This window comes from Culex quinquefasciatus, chromosome 2 (genome assembly GCF_015732765.1).
Source record: "Culex quinquefasciatus strain JHB chromosome 2, VPISU_Cqui_1.0_pri_paternal, whole genome shotgun sequence".
In the NCBI taxonomy this organism is placed as follows: Eukaryota; Metazoa; Arthropoda; class Insecta; order Diptera; family Culicidae; genus Culex; species Culex quinquefasciatus.
Genome location: NC_051862.1, coordinates 149,105,622 through 149,120,705, shown reverse-complemented (window position 1 = coordinate 149,120,705; position 15,084 = coordinate 149,105,622). Strand labels below are relative to the sequence as shown.

The following is a 15,084-nucleotide window of genomic DNA, read 5'->3' as shown; positions in this document are numbered from 1 at the left end:
TGAGGTACCTACGCAGCTTGAGTCTGCCAATAAAACGCTGGTAACCAGAATAAAGTGGGTTTGTTTTGTCCGTTGGTCCAATCGAGTGTTTCCCTTTCCGATTCCGGATTAACAAGCCGACCCTGAGGCAAAGAGGGGGGTCTCACTGATGCTGGGGTAGCCCACCATTAGTTACAGTGCTTTGTCTTATTCAAAATGAAATGAAGAATTTTTTTATCTCTGCAATCACATTTTAAAAACATCAAATTATTGTTATTTGTTTATTTGGGTGGATGATTCCCGTGAAAGTTAAAAATACTACTTTTTGTTTTCTTTTCTCATTTAGGATCAAAATTTCGAAATTGTTAAATATTATATCATTTTTATATTTGCAAATTGTTTTTAAATTTGGTTTTTGAAAGTGAGCTAAAACCCTTAAAAAAATATGCTTAAAAAGCTAAATGTCGCAGAAAATTCAATTTATTTTACTCATTTTTACTGGACAAGATTGTTAAATCTTGCTTTGATATGAGATTCAATAAAATGTAAAATGATGTAACAGAAGCAAATGAGCGAAAACATTTTAGCTTTATTAGTTGAATATTGGAAGAGCAGGTCAGTAAATGAGAATACGCGTGCCCTACATTTTGTTTCAAAATATATATAGAGCCCATCCATAAATCAGGAGGATTTTTCTTGTGTCTCGTTCAAATTTAGTGAAGATTTTTTTAGTTTATTCCAAGTTTATTCAAGAATAATATATAATAAAGCATAAAAAGTAGTTTCTGTGATTTAAACATAGGATTTTCAGAGTTTTTTTAAAACATTTTTCAAGTTCCGCGAAATTTGCGTGAAATTTGGTGTTTTGAAATTGAGGTCCCCGTGAAAATTGCAATTTTCGAGCGTGAAAAATCACTAAGCCTACAAATCATGGTTAAAACAGCTGTTTATATTTATCCCATTTGTTCCAATCCACTTTAGTTGACGTTCAACATACTTAAAACCAGGGCTGTGGAGTCGGAGTCGGAGTCGGAGCCGGAGTCGGTGGAGTCGGGTCTTTTTGGGAAGCCTGGAGTCGGAGTCGGAGTCGGAGTCGTAAAAACTTGAACAGCTGGAGTCGGAGTCGGAGCCGGAGTCGGCTAAATTTTATTAGCTGGAGTCGGAGTCGGAGTCGGAGCCGAAAATTTCTGATTACCCGGAGTTGGAGTCGGAGTCGGAGTTATCTTAAATTCAACAAAAATATATTTATTTTTATTTTTTTAGTATTTGCTATAAACAGATTAATCTACTAAACTTCTTATATTTTTATTTTTTTTCAAGTTGCATGCGCTGCGTTGCCATTTTTATTTTTTTAGAGATCACTTAATGATAATCTGTTAATCAGCTCTTACCCAAGTATGTAGTATCATTTTAACTAAAAAAACAATATTGGTTTTGTAGTCAGAAATATTTGATTGAGTTTTGACTGCATCCTTTTGCCAATATGTATGTACCCTTTTAACTTAAATTTGACCAAATTTTATATAGTTCTTTCTTTAAAAAAGAACACACACAGTCATCTTATACCCCGATAGTGAATGTCTTGGTGATTTTAAGTAAATCAATGTTCAGGAAAAAAGTGACAAGGTACATCAAAAAATATAAATAATAATCACTATTTATGGAAATTGAAAACAAAAAAATCACTAACAGGATTACTCTTCCAACAAATATTCAACGATTATAACAATCTATTACTTGGAACTCAACATGCGCATTTTGTTTATAACTTTGTACAAAAAATTAAAAGTGTCTGAGAATGTTGATCTATTTTTTAAATATTTTGATATTGTTGCAAATTATCGTTGAACAAATCTCAAGGTTTCAGGATAGGACAGGATTTCAAGATAACAAAATATCAGTGACCTAGAAAATATTTATCCTGTGGATTTTTGTTTTTTATCCAACTCTAAGTTTTTTCATATATTTTCATGGAGGTGCACGACCATTTATAAAGCTTCGTTTTAGGTGAAGATGCAAGAAGTATCGCGCGCCTCCTTTTAAATATATAAAAAAAAATCAAAAATTCAAATAAATCAAAAATTCCTAAGTAAAATATTTTCTAGGTCACGGATATTTGAAAAGGATCCCTTAAACGTTCTAACCACGAAGATTTTTATAGATACATTGATTTGTAATAATAAACTTCATCAGCCTTGGCGTGATGTCGATGTACGTCTTCAAAATTTCAATGGAGCTTTAAAAAAAATAGTTTCGTTTAAAATTGTTATTTAAAAATACAAGGTGACTTTGCTAGTCACTGTTCTTCTTATAACTGTCAACTTAAAAGTGAGCAAATTGAATTTATATGTTAAATCAACCATGAGGGCCAGCTTTCTTTTAATGATCATTAAAAAATAACAATTTAATATTTTAGCTTTCAATCAATTTAGTGAAAATTTGAGGTTAAGTAAATAAATCCAAATTCAATTACCAAACTGTTCTTCTGAAAATGCCTTCAAAACTGGCGTTTTTTTATTTCTGTTTCAATAACGTCTAAAATTTGTGAAACTAGAAACTTTTTTCCGGTTTTTTCCACTTAAAGAGTTTTTAAATAATCCTATTTATCAATGTTTTCGAAATAATAGTAAACTAACTTTTGAAATATTTAAATAAGTGTGGAGTTGGAATCGGAGTCGGAGCCAACCATTTTTTGAAAGCTGGAGTCGGAGTCGGAGTCGGAGTCGGCTAGAGTTGGTGGGCCGGAGTTGGAGTCGGAGTCGGAGTCGGTTGGATCTGAAAGCCGGAGCCGGAGTCGGAGTCGGAGTCGGCTAATCCCAGAAAGCCGGAGTCGGAGTCGGAGTCGGAGTCGCTTGAAATATGACCCGACTCCGCAGCCCTGCTTAAAACTATGGTTTATGATTTTATTGAGAAATCTATTGCAAGATTAGGGAAGCGAATGACCAATAGGTCATTGCAAGATTCGTAAGATTCCTACTCAAAATAAGGTTTCCGAAGGCTTGAAATAGTGAACAATCCATACACGGAGAAAAAAGAGTTCCCAAAATCGTGAACAAGCGTTCATGAAAATGGGAACCACGGACGAAGTGTTCAAATCCCATGGTACGATTTCCAAAAACGTACCATGGGATTTGAACACCTTGTTCGTGGTTCTCATTTTCATGAACGCTTGTTCACGATTTTGGGGACTCTTTTTACTCCGTGTACCTACTTCATTTAGCTCCCATTTCCGGGATTAAAACAGACAATTTTTGGTTTGTGAGTCCAAATGCTGACCAGCGACTCTACCGAGGCATGTTTATACTTAGGGAAACGACTCTTAAAATGCAGACCAACCTTAAACTCTCCGATACCGTACTTCTACACAACTGACTGTCAATGTTCGACCCGAGTTCGATAGCTCAACCCAAACAAGGGTTCGTTTCTTGTTTTTTTCCTTCGATCACTGAACACACAGTGCATTCAGATGCGTCACGTTTCTGTTGCATGAACGATGCTGATGCTGGGTGTATTGGTGTGGTCAAGGAACGGTCAGCTGTGCCACACACAGGGTAGAGGACCAATATTAGCATGTCGAATTCGGGTGCCTTGTTTCATTCAGATCATTCAGAACTGGAAACAAGAGGAATCAGTGTGAGTTTATGTTCGGGAAAGGCTGAAAGGGGGTAGGATTATTATTTCAACGAAGCAGGGTTAATTACAGTGTTTTGCTTCTGGATTTACTGGTTTGTTTTTGGCTCGTCGGGTTTTAGTGTCACAAGAATCAGTATTAGTGAGAAAATGTTGGAAATTGTCAGCTCAGCTTTTACGTTCTAGATATTTCAAATAATTGATTCTCGGCCTCTTTAGAATTTCACTCTCCGTGAGTGTTCAATGATTCTTTTGAGGAACATCTCTCGATCGCAGGTGACAGTATCATACAGTTGGCATTGGATGTCAGAGGTCTTTCATTAGGGTGTGAATTGTGAACTTTAGGTTTGCTTTGAATCTAAGTTTTACTTTTGTTTTCAGTTTATTTTGGTTTGTTAAATGTCAATGAAACGAGACTTTCCAGAGCCTATTCGTAACTCCAATAATTCTTGATACTTTATAGAGCATGGCAAGAATCCAACCAAAACCTTTTGCATCCAGCCGTCTCCGGATAGAGAACCACAATCCTATTTGAATAAATTATTCCCTCTGGGAAGGCTTACCAAAAGCCCGCGCTGTGTTTTGGTTTACTTATCTTTTCCTTGCTTTTGAACCTCAGAGTCACCTTACTGCAGCCCAAAACCTCCTAGTGGTTGCGTGACTAAGGGTACCTCGAAAGAAAGAACCTACCAGACACTAATACTACTACTTGGTTTCAACACCGTGGTCCACCTCCAGGTTTTAAAATTTGCACTTAAACTGCGGGGCTATTTTCAGTGGTGCGTACCCCACATTCACCCCATGCGCGGAGAAGGAGCCTCGGAGATCGATTTCAAACCAGTTCTCGCGGTGGTAAAGCAAAGTCTGGGGGACGGGGTCCGCTGAAAATACCAAAACATTAAAATAAACCCACCACGGAGTCGAGCGCGTATGAGTTGGGACTGGGTTTTTTGTGTTGTTGTACTCAATCTTGAAGTCACGTGGCTTCATGGGTGAAATTTGAAGTGATTCAACTGTTATTACGATTTAAATTAAATTTCTAAAAAAAACCTTTTGAAAATTTAATCTAGAAACATTTAATGTTCAAACAGAAAGAAGTTTTGCGTATAACCCTGGTATAGGCTATGCTCCCCTATGAAGCAGTAACTCCGATTCCTAGTCCAGTTTCTTAAGCATTGGTGACTTCGACTCTAGCACTCCAAAAAGACAAAACTCCAACAACAGCTCCGATACAAAGATGTTTTCAGATTTTACATGTTCCGAATTAGGAGTACACTCAACCCCCGGTGGTTAGTCACTTTTTCGTTTGACGCTTTTTTAGTTTGTAACGCGTTGGTTGGTCAAAGTCAAATTAAAAAGTGACGAACTGTCACTTTTTACACGGCGCTCACGCACACTATCAAAATATACGTCTGGTAGTGTGTGTGAACTCCGTGTAAAAAGGGTGTCAGACTAAAAAGTGACCCCGTTCGTTTGACAACAGTTGGTGTCAAACCATCGGGGTTTGAGTGTACACGACTCCAGCTCTGACTCCGCAAATTAACAACAACAACAAACTTTTTGACAGTTTTGCAGTTGGCCTGCTCTCTTTTTTGTCTGCATTTGTTTGGAGAAATGACAGCCTGCATACATTTGGCTTTGTTTGTTAGTTTGCCGCAAACAAGTTTGCGAGTTTGGCAAACTGTCAAACACAAAAAGTGCGAGTTTGTTTGCCATAGTCTAATAGCTCCTTAAGTATTGTTGAAACCGTCAAAATTTGCATTAATTTTGATCACCATGGTTGAATTAGTTCTGAATGTTCGGATGTTTTTCCAAGTCAAGTATAAAATAATAAATAACAGACAGATTTATTGTTTTATGTAAAGATCATCCCAGAAAGCCAGCAACTCCCCATCAATGGCGGACACCTGTCCCATCCCAACCGGTCTCCTATCACTATCCCTGTTGAAGAACTCATTCATCATGCACTGCTCAAGACTCTGGCAGGATCCGCTGACGGGTTGAGTTATTCTGAAGTTTAAAGTACTATTTTAGAAGCAATTGGCCACCAGTTACCACAATACTTACCCGTAGCGAGCAAAGTCCACCATAAACGCCACAAACCTCTCCGACATGATCCTTCCGGCCGACCCGGGTGCAAACTGTGGAAACAGCAGCGCACTATCGAACAGGTAGATCAACTCATCGCTGTGGCAGATTCCGAGGCTTTGTCCAGAGTTCGGCAACAGGTAGTTTGCGTACGAGTACGGTCCGGTAAAGTTGAAGTGGTACAAGCTGATGGGTGCGTTCTTCGCGTAACCGTTCCGCAGATGTGACCGGATCGAGTGCAGCAACGGGTACGTAAAGGCGGACTCTGTTACCATCTGGAAGGAGGTGGAAGTTGTGAGTTATTACGGCTTTGAGGGGTGAGGGTGTTGGGCTTACATCTGTGAGTTTGTTTAGATTCTGTGACGTGAGCCACTCCGGGCTGGTGGAATCTGGATAGAAGCGACTCTTGATTCGGGTTGCTGCGGATAGATCTAGTCCGATACTGGCAGTAAGAATGTACGGAAGTTGGGGTACAATTTGTGACCAAATTTCGGGATCTGCGTTCAACTTGTATCCTAGAGATGAAAATATAAGTCCATCGTTGGGCAACAGTCCTGCTAACCAGGGAATCGGCTCGTAGTCTCCAGCATCCCAGAGTTTTTGCGGATCGTCCGACAAAAAACTCTGTCTTTTTACAAACGGTTCCACGACTGGTCCGTACACAACCAACGATCGGACAATCCCGAGTAGCTGCTTCAAGTTATCTATTGACTTGACCAGATCGTAAGCTTCAACGCTACGAAGAGTGGCTAGCATGTCCTGGCTGGACATTTCAGCGAAAGATTGGATACCCAGGACCGCCAGCTGCTGTCGAGCAACGTAAGCTGAATCCTTGCTCGGAGCCGCCCAAAATGACAAAGCACTTCCGCTCATCATGATCGCTCTGGAAAAGTGTCCTCTGCTCAGCGGTGACATCATGTGGAGTTGCGCACTGGCTGCACCGGAGCTTTGCCCTGCAACGGTAATCAAATTCGGGTCCCCGCCAAACCTGTGGATGTACCTCTTGACCCACCTGATCGCCATTGCTTGATCCTTCAGGCCAAAGTTCCCAGGGATAACCGAACAACCAGACGAAAGGAATCCCAACGCTCCCTGTCGGTACTCAACCGTTACCAAGATGACCTTCCCGTTGTCCATGAAATACTCCGGACCTACATTGGATGGCGCTGCCGAACCGTACTGGAAGGCTCCTCCGTGAATGTAAACTACAACCGGGAGCGACTCCACGATCAAGCTTGGTCTGTACACGTTCAAGTACAAGCAATCTTCGTCACCGACGATGTTTCCAGCTGGAGTTTGCACATCGATCCTTTGAATGCACGGAGGTTTCGGCTGCCTCGCGTCGTAAATCCCACTCCACGGATCGTTCGGAACTGGATTCTGCAGAGCACAAAGTAAACAAAATTCCAAGAACTATACCTCAAACTCCACAACCTACCGCTAACCGCAGCTCTCCAACGGGTGGCTTGGCAAATGGGACTCCCAGAAACGCCTCGTACGAGCTGCTCATCGCCGAAGTCCGCAAGCTGCCCCGAATGCACAGCTGATTCTGCACTTTCAGGCAAACAACCGGATCGGGCAGCACTTCGTCGCAGAACGCGGACGTGGCAAGCAGTACAAGCAAAATTGTACATCCTGAAGAGTATCGCGCTGCAGACATCTTACGAAATGATCTCAATCGAAGATTATCGATAACTGACCCTGAGCTCCGTGCAAGGGCGTTATTTATTTCGGAAAAATTAAGCAAGAGAGAAAGGAGTGCTTTCTTCCCAAAATCATTGAATCATGGTGAAAGTGAACTGCACTTCTGTGCGGTAATCTGGTTTGTGACGTAAGAGTTGTCTTGCTATGTTTTTAAGTGATGCATTACATTTTATGATACAAGATTGCAGCAACTCTTTTTCCAGGCTCAAGAAGCCTTTTCAGTGATTTGAACTTCGGCTGCTGGAAATTAAGCGATTTTGAATCCGACTCCGAATCCAGCTCTCGAAAAAGACCTCACTCCGACTCTAAAAACAACTCCCATAACAAGTTGTTCTGACTCTGACTTTGAACTCCGACTCCACAACCCCGCTATTGACAGTCCAACGTGCAGTTCATGCCCGCTACAAAAACACCTTCCCGAGGTGTAACCTCATACATATTCCGGGGAGCCTCAAACGTGCATTCCCACCACAGCTGTGACCTTCTAGCTGTCGTCCAACACACGCTACTGTGCTGAGTCGTCAAAAATGGCTCGACCTCACGCGGTTCCCAGAACAATAAAAAGACCGTCAAAACCATGCCAGAAGAATTCGTCAACAAGACTCCACTCTCCGGCTAAGCTAGTTATGGACTGACCAGGCTGGAAGCTCGTTCGGGTTAAGTAATCGTTTGGCAAAAGCTCACCATATATTGGAAGCTCTCGGAACCTCGGGTTCAACCCGTTGTTGGTCATATTTTCTGCAAACAAAAGCATTCCTCTTTCACCCTAAACAACATTCCTTCGCCGCAAGAGAAAGATCACACAAAGCAGGTAGTGTAGGGAGCGTCGGGGCTACGGACACCAGTTAAACTTTTTTTTTAAATCAAGAGTTTTTTTGAAAAGGTCCTATAAACATCTGAAACACAATAGCTTATAGGGCCTTTTAAAAAATCCTAGAAATGAAGTATACGATCTTTAAAATTTAGATCATTGAATCTCAAGACAAACTGCTTTTGTCCGTCGGCGTGCCGCCCAAGCTATGATGCTATGGGGTAGGCTTTATCAATCTAGTGTTTTTAGTTTTCTTATGGCGTTAATTTGGCATCAAATTTCTTAAACAACAATTCTCTACGTGATTCCTGAATGACCTACAACGATCTTTAAATTGTCCTAAAAAAAAGCAAAGCAATTCACTTTAACGACCCCCGGGTCTTTTGTGGTCTATATTGCAAGTTTCTGCTCATTTCTAGGCGTCCGAAGGTTATGTGTGGTAAGTCACCCAAAATCTCTTTTACGCAAATGGACCGACGTTTTACTTCCCCATGCGATAGAAAGCCAGGAGGATAAGGCGGGAATCGAACCCGAGCCCCATAGCAACTTAGGGTACTATCAACTTGAAATTAGCGGAGATTTATTACAAAATACAACCAGAGTGCTAATGACCCCACCTTCCCCTAAAACCCATATGCCAAGTAGCGACAAAAAGGCCGCAACACATGACAGCCTCAGTTCATCGTGTTGCTCGCTGTCTGTCCAACTGGAATGTGAAGAATACTGCTCGCAATATGCCATCCTGTTGGGTGGGACCGAAGTCAGTCACTCAGTCAGCGACGGGTGGTCACCCTGCAAACCCTCCTCAGCACGTGGAGCGCGAAGGGAGGGGTCACCACATTCCTGGGATCCTCCGAAAAAGTGTCTCAGACACACCGAAGAAGGAGGAGAAAACGAAGAAGTTATTGCGGCTGTTACGTATACAGGGGAAGAGATGACTGCGGATAAGCTTTTATTCATCACAACAAACACAGCAGCAGCGCAAATTTAAATATATGTATTAAATAAAAATAAAACGGTGGAATTCCGACGTGAGCTTTCGTGGGGTGAACCCCGTTCGAAATGTCGTACAGCCCGAGGGCAGCCAACGGAGCCTTGCCGTGTCGTGTTGGGACGATCATACTTTGTTTGAAACTTTCCATTTCCAGTCAACTTGTATGTTTGGGTTTGCGAGAAGTTCCGTTGGAATTTTGATCTTTCATCTTCAGCATTTTGGAGTTGCGTGTTAAAAACATAATTAATTGCGATTTAAGAAGAAAAGTTCTGTTCGAATTGGTTTCTTCGACAAAATGATCATTATTCATTTATTGATTAGGTCCTATAAACATATGAAAGGCAATAGTTTATAGGACCGTTTCAAAAAATCTCTACATTTTCAATTGATAAGAAAATATAGTTTATAGGACCTTTTCAAAAAAATTCTAGATTTTCAATTGATGAGAAAATATTAACATTGTTTAGTTTTTGTTTTACAATCGGGGCAAAAAATATCGAAATATCTGTAGTTATTGGGTGGACCTAAAAAATGCATAATGAAAGCTAAAAAAACATGAAATAATCAACCTTTAGGTGGTTGGTGCCTTCCTCTCGTTTATAGAGTGATTCATACCCCCCTAAAGTGTCCACATGGTTTATGGATCTCCCCTAACGTGATCGCAGCACCTCAATCAAATCAAATCAAATTATACGCTCTACAGCATTACCTTGGCGTTCTCGATTGCGAGATTCCTACTCGAAACAAGGTTTCCGAAGGCTTGATTGTTGAGGCAATTGCAAACTTCTTTTTACACTTAAGCTTCCATCCACCCTGGGATTCGAACTGACGACCTTTGGATTGTGAGTCCAACTGCCTAACGGCGACTCCACCGAGGCAGGACCTAGGGAGACGACTCCTACACCTGGACTGAGCCCTTTAGGTTAGACTGGGGCCAACATTTACTTCCCCATCCGACGGAAGGCGTGGTCAAACAAATCTCGTCTCGAAAAATGCTACGTGGACCGTCTGGGATCGAACATGAAACGTTTTCACAAAAAAAAGTATTTTTCCAGTATTTTGAAAATGCAATGCTTCTAAAAAAACAGTTTATTGTAATTGCAATATGGGTTTCAAATAATCGGAATTTGTTTAAATCAAAACTCAAAATTTTCACAAAAATCCGTATTTTCCAAAAAGTACTCAAAATTTAATTTTTTTCGAAATTTTTAATTTTTTTTGAAAATACAAAAAAAAATCATAAGATCACGTATTTTTCAAAAAGTACTCAAAATTTAAGTTTTTTGCAATTTGACATTTTTTTAAATACTAACATTTTCCATGAAACTGCGTATCTTCGAAACAATACTCAAAATTGCAGTTTTGAACTGTAGTTTTCTGAAAAAATTGAGTTGAAAAAAATGTGTTACTCCTTTCGAAATGTATGAAAAAATCCCGATCATTTGATACTCAATTGTAAAACACTGAAATTTGGATTTTTTTTTCGAAAATACGTTATTTTATGATAATTTTGAGTATTTAAAAAAATAAGCCTTACCCGAAAAACTTCGTTCTACCTTTTTTTGTTCGTTGCCGTTTCGTTTACTTTTATGCTTATTCGGCCTCCTGTGATCAAAATGTGATTTTACAATCTGCAGATTTTCCGGAATCGGTTCCAGAGTGGCCAAAGTTGTAACTTTTTGGCGTAAGAACCTTCCTTGGACTTATACAAACTCAACGCAACAAAGAGCACCTCGTTCCGACACTTCGTAATGAACTGATTCAAGTTCAAACAATACCATTGAAAATTTTTATGTATAGCTATTATTATTTTCGAAATATATGAAAAAAATCCAGATCATTTGAGACCCATATTGTAAAAAACTGAAATATTAGGTATTTTTTTCGAAAAACGTAGTTTTGTGAAAAAAATTATTATTCAAATTATTGTGTTATTATTGTCGAAATATGTGGAAATATCCCATTCTGCATTTTAAAAATATAGGAAAAATACGATTTTTTTTGAAAATATCCATGTAATTATATTGCAATGGATAGCTGACATTAGAGGTGGGCAAAAAAAGCGAACCGCTTAAAGAACCGGTTCACTGAAAAAAGCGAACGAACCGTGTCTCACAAAAAAAGACCCGTGGTTCTTTTCTGACTCTGGTCTATTGAAAGAACCGTTTCAAGACGGCATGATTTTTGTTATGAATATAATTTATTGAATTTCAAAAAAAAAAAAAGAAAATGTAGTATGAAACTTGGTTTTGAGAATTGAAATTGCAATTTCAAATATGTCCATGCTTATACAAAATAATCCCAAAATTAAATCATTTGTACATTAAAGTATTACTGGAATACAACTTTGAGCATTTCAAATTGCATAATTTCTAAAATATATTTCCCGAAAATCTACTGAATAGTTTAGTGATTTTCTAAAAAATACATCCTTTTGTCCTATTAAACTCCAGCGTTTATATAAAAGAGTTCACAGAATATTTTATTTCAATAAAATATCAGCATTAGTTCAATTTTTGCCGAAATAAACGCAATTTTAAAATTATTTGCATTTTTTCAGCATCCTAGATTAATGTTTGGATGATAATCGATTACACAAATGTTTAGGTTCGAGTAGAAATCTTGACATAGAGACTACCAAGACCAATGGTTTTCAAGAGCTTTTCTCGTTTTCAGTTTATTATATAATTTACAAAAGTCCAATGTGTAATAACTTACACGATTCTTTAAAAAAACTCATTTCATTCCTAATTTTTAAAAAGAGCAAAAGAGCCGTTCAAAAGAGCGGCACTTTTTAATGAACGAACGAAAATGAGCGGCTCCTAAAAAAGCGATTTTGCCCACCTCTAGCTGACATCATTTTGATTCTAAAACATTATAATTTTTTAAAGTTTGGATGATTTTTCATAGGATTATAGCCAATGTCTCCCATATAGCCAAAATCCCATAAGCTCTGTGCCTCAGTTATGGACGCCTCGGTTTTGCATCCCCCATATGCGGTGCTGAACCGAGGCATGACTGTAATCAACTTAAAAAAAATATTTAATTTGTTCATCTTTACGTCGTTTATATGCTAATTACTAAAACAAGGAACATTCGATTTGTTTTAGAGCAAAATAAGTGTCGGCGGTCGTGATGGTTTTAACAACGTATTTGCAGATACGCCAGATAAATCTTCCCTTAAAAAGTATGGTGTATCGCGATTTTAGAGCAACAACACGCTTTAGACCACTTTTGACAGGAGCACTTCTTCAAATATTAGGATTGATTTTTTTTACTAATGATGCCATTATTTAATTATCTTATTAGGATAGATTTTTTCAACCTTAAAAAAATAAGTTCCTGCGTTATACTTCTAGGTTTCTTGGTCAAAATGAAGATTTTACAATTTTGACGAAAAAGGCGATTTTTTGATCAACCCTAAGCTGGCTTGGCCCACCCTAATGGCCAATTTCAAACATGTATGTGTTATAATTTGAACTTATTTAAAATTTTGTGTTTATTTTTTTTTTAATTGCAATTTCAAATTGGGGGCGATCGTTCGCCAGCCTGGTTGCTGACGGTAGCGGCAATGCGGCCCAGCAAGAAGTTACCGGGGATATCTCTTTACCCTGCCAGAGTTCTTTACTCTCGCAGGGGAGATGATGACGCGGTTTCGGACCTGCCGTAACAAGGCGGAGCAATTCCTGGCCCTTGGGGAGCTGATGATCAAGCACATCTATAAAGGATAAAAACTGTGATCTAGTTTTAAGCTTTCTCTATTTCTATCCCCTTTCCCTTGCAATTTTAGTAAGTTTTTTTTTGTTAATTAATCTTACTCTTGGTGACACCTTTATTTACAAGCAATAATTGTTCCAAAATGGATTATGATGTAACACACAGCTGAAAAGATCTCCAAAACTCTGTTATGTACCTCAAAAGAACTTATTGTATCTTGATTATTCACCAATAAAACCGAATTGAAATTGAATTGCTTGATATTATCAATTTTTTAATAAAATGACAATCTTTGTTAAACAAACATTTATTTCAAATAAAACATTAACTGTAAGGTTACTAATTAATGGACTAATGGAATTTATATCGTTTTACACACTTTTTATCTTAAATTTGTGAGAAGCACAGGGTATTAAAAGCAACTTTACGATTTGTCATAAGGTTTGAAGATTTGGCAGTCTTGCTATATACTCACGCCATAAAAAAAAGTTTATTATGGAAATAGTTGAATTTTTGCACATATCATCATCGAAAAGTGAAAATATTCTGCTCAGTAACTTATTAAATTTTGTTATTTGTTAATTTTGTTAATTCTCTTTGTAGGATAGGAATGTTTTGAGTTAAACGAGCTGTCATCAATTTAATACCACAGCAGGACTTTTGAGCAATTCAAATTAACACCACCACCTTCATTCATCGCTCCAAGGCATGATCTTGAACACCGCCAAGAAGTTACCAGACCCAGCTGCCTCGCACAGGTAGCACCCTGGTGCACTCGATAATAATTTATCATGCCACCAAACTGGTCCAACTATTCGCTGCTGAAAAACGATAAACGTTAAACCTGCGCGGTTGGCCGTCGCGAAAATCCGGCAACTTTCTGCTGACATTAAAATATTTTACTTTCATTTCCAGCGCCAGGTCCACATTTTCTCTCACCACCTTGGATCAGCATAAAAGAAATCGCGCTCAGCATTTTTTTTTGCTTGCTTAGCTGTTAAGCAACTTACGCATAATTCGAGTCCACTTGCCATGGCCAGTTTCAGCAGTCGAAACGTCGCGCTGGGTGTGAGTTTTTCACAACAGTTAACATTACGCGCGAAAAAAGCTCACGCGTAATGCGCACGCAACCATTTTTTTGTATTACTTTTGGAGGGCCTCCGGAACCGGATCTGGACTGGTTCTCAGCGCTGTTGGAAGGCCGAAGTGCGTGGGAGTTGCCTTCACCGCTCCCCCCTTGTGGAGTTGTTTAATTAATTTAAGTCATTAGTTTTCATGTTCAGTGCGGATACGGTAACACCTTAAAGAATCGGTTTTGTACAATTGCAGTGGTTTTCATTCCGAGTGCTGACAAAACAACACAAAACGGCTTGAAAACCTCTGACTTCTGGGTCTCTGGGTATGGAAAACTCATTTACTTTTATTGCAAACAAGTTAATAGCTCAAGCAACTCTACGACTTCATGTGAAGAGTTATTGGGAGTCGAGCCTAGCTGTAATCGCGCACAGTTTCGCTGCGTGAGTCATGCCGGACCTACTATAGAGCAATGAACACGCTTATTTTTCAAATGTCTTGTCTACCACAGCTGGCGCTGGAGCCTAAGCCCAAGAAGGGCGCCTTGTGCGCGATGTCGATCAAGGATTTTCTCAGCTGTCGAGTTGTTGAGCAGCCTAAGGTCGGCGGCGCCACTCGCGTTGAACTCCGGTCGATTAGTCAGCGCGACTTTGCGCAGGAGAATGGCATTTTCTTCACGATTTTTCATGAATCGAGCCGGACCAACAACAATGAGTCCGCGCGGCGTTAGTCCCAGGCGCGCTGAACTAATTGACAATGAGTGCAGATATAACACGTTTTTCGGAAAACAATGGTTGGTGCATATATTAGATTTAATGACCGGTGGAAACTGGTCGGAACTCGAAACGAAACTGAACCTTCAAAGTGTTTGGTTGGTAATTAATTTGGACACAGTTGGGGACTGCTTTGTTCCTTTGTGAGATTCCACGCTATAGTATCGCACTTACGTGTGGGTTCTTGAAAGTCGGAAAAACTAAACGAGCTTATGCAACTTTTCACGTTTCCAGACATTATCTCAAATCGTTGTTATCGTGCTATCTTGTTGCACTACGTGCTGCTTGAGCTTAATTGAGTTATGAACGCCATT

The 15,084-nt window shown here is 39.4% G+C and overlaps 2 protein-coding genes across 2 annotated transcripts in view; one reads left to right on the top strand and one right to left on the bottom strand.

Annotated features, from left to right (window-relative positions):
• The window catches only part of LOC6038925, a 91,082-nt gene that overhangs the window by 10,667 nt on the left and 65,331 nt on the right, over positions 1 to 15,084 (top strand). The gene's annotated exons all lie outside the window — the stretch shown is intronic.
• LOC6038924 (esterase E4) lies at positions 5,457 to 7,382 on the bottom strand. Its single transcript, XM_038253272.1, has 4 exons — positions 7,136 to 7,382; positions 6,034 to 7,077; positions 5,677 to 5,972; positions 5,457 to 5,619 (listed from the first exon to the last, which is right to left on the bottom strand). The coding sequence occupies exons 1-4, from the start codon at positions 7,355 to 7,357 to the stop codon at positions 5,457 to 5,459; spliced, it is 1,725 nt and encodes a 574-aa protein (XP_038109200.1). The 5' UTR covers positions 7,358 to 7,382.

Excerpts from the sequence above, each read along its gene's own strand:
- LOC6038924 (XM_038253272.1), bottom strand. The coding sequence starts at position 7,357 with ATGTCTGCAGCGCGATACTCTTCAGGATGTACAATTTTGCTTGTACTG. Across the intron at positions 7,078-7,135 it reads TTGGAGAGCTGCGGTTAGCG|AATCCAGTTCCGAACGATCC; the intron begins GTAGGTTGTGGA and ends TGTGCTCTGCAG. Across the intron at positions 5,620-5,676 it reads GTGGACTTTGCTCGCTACGG|AATAACTCAACCCGTCAGCG; the intron begins GTAAGTATTGTG and ends TTTAAACTTCAG.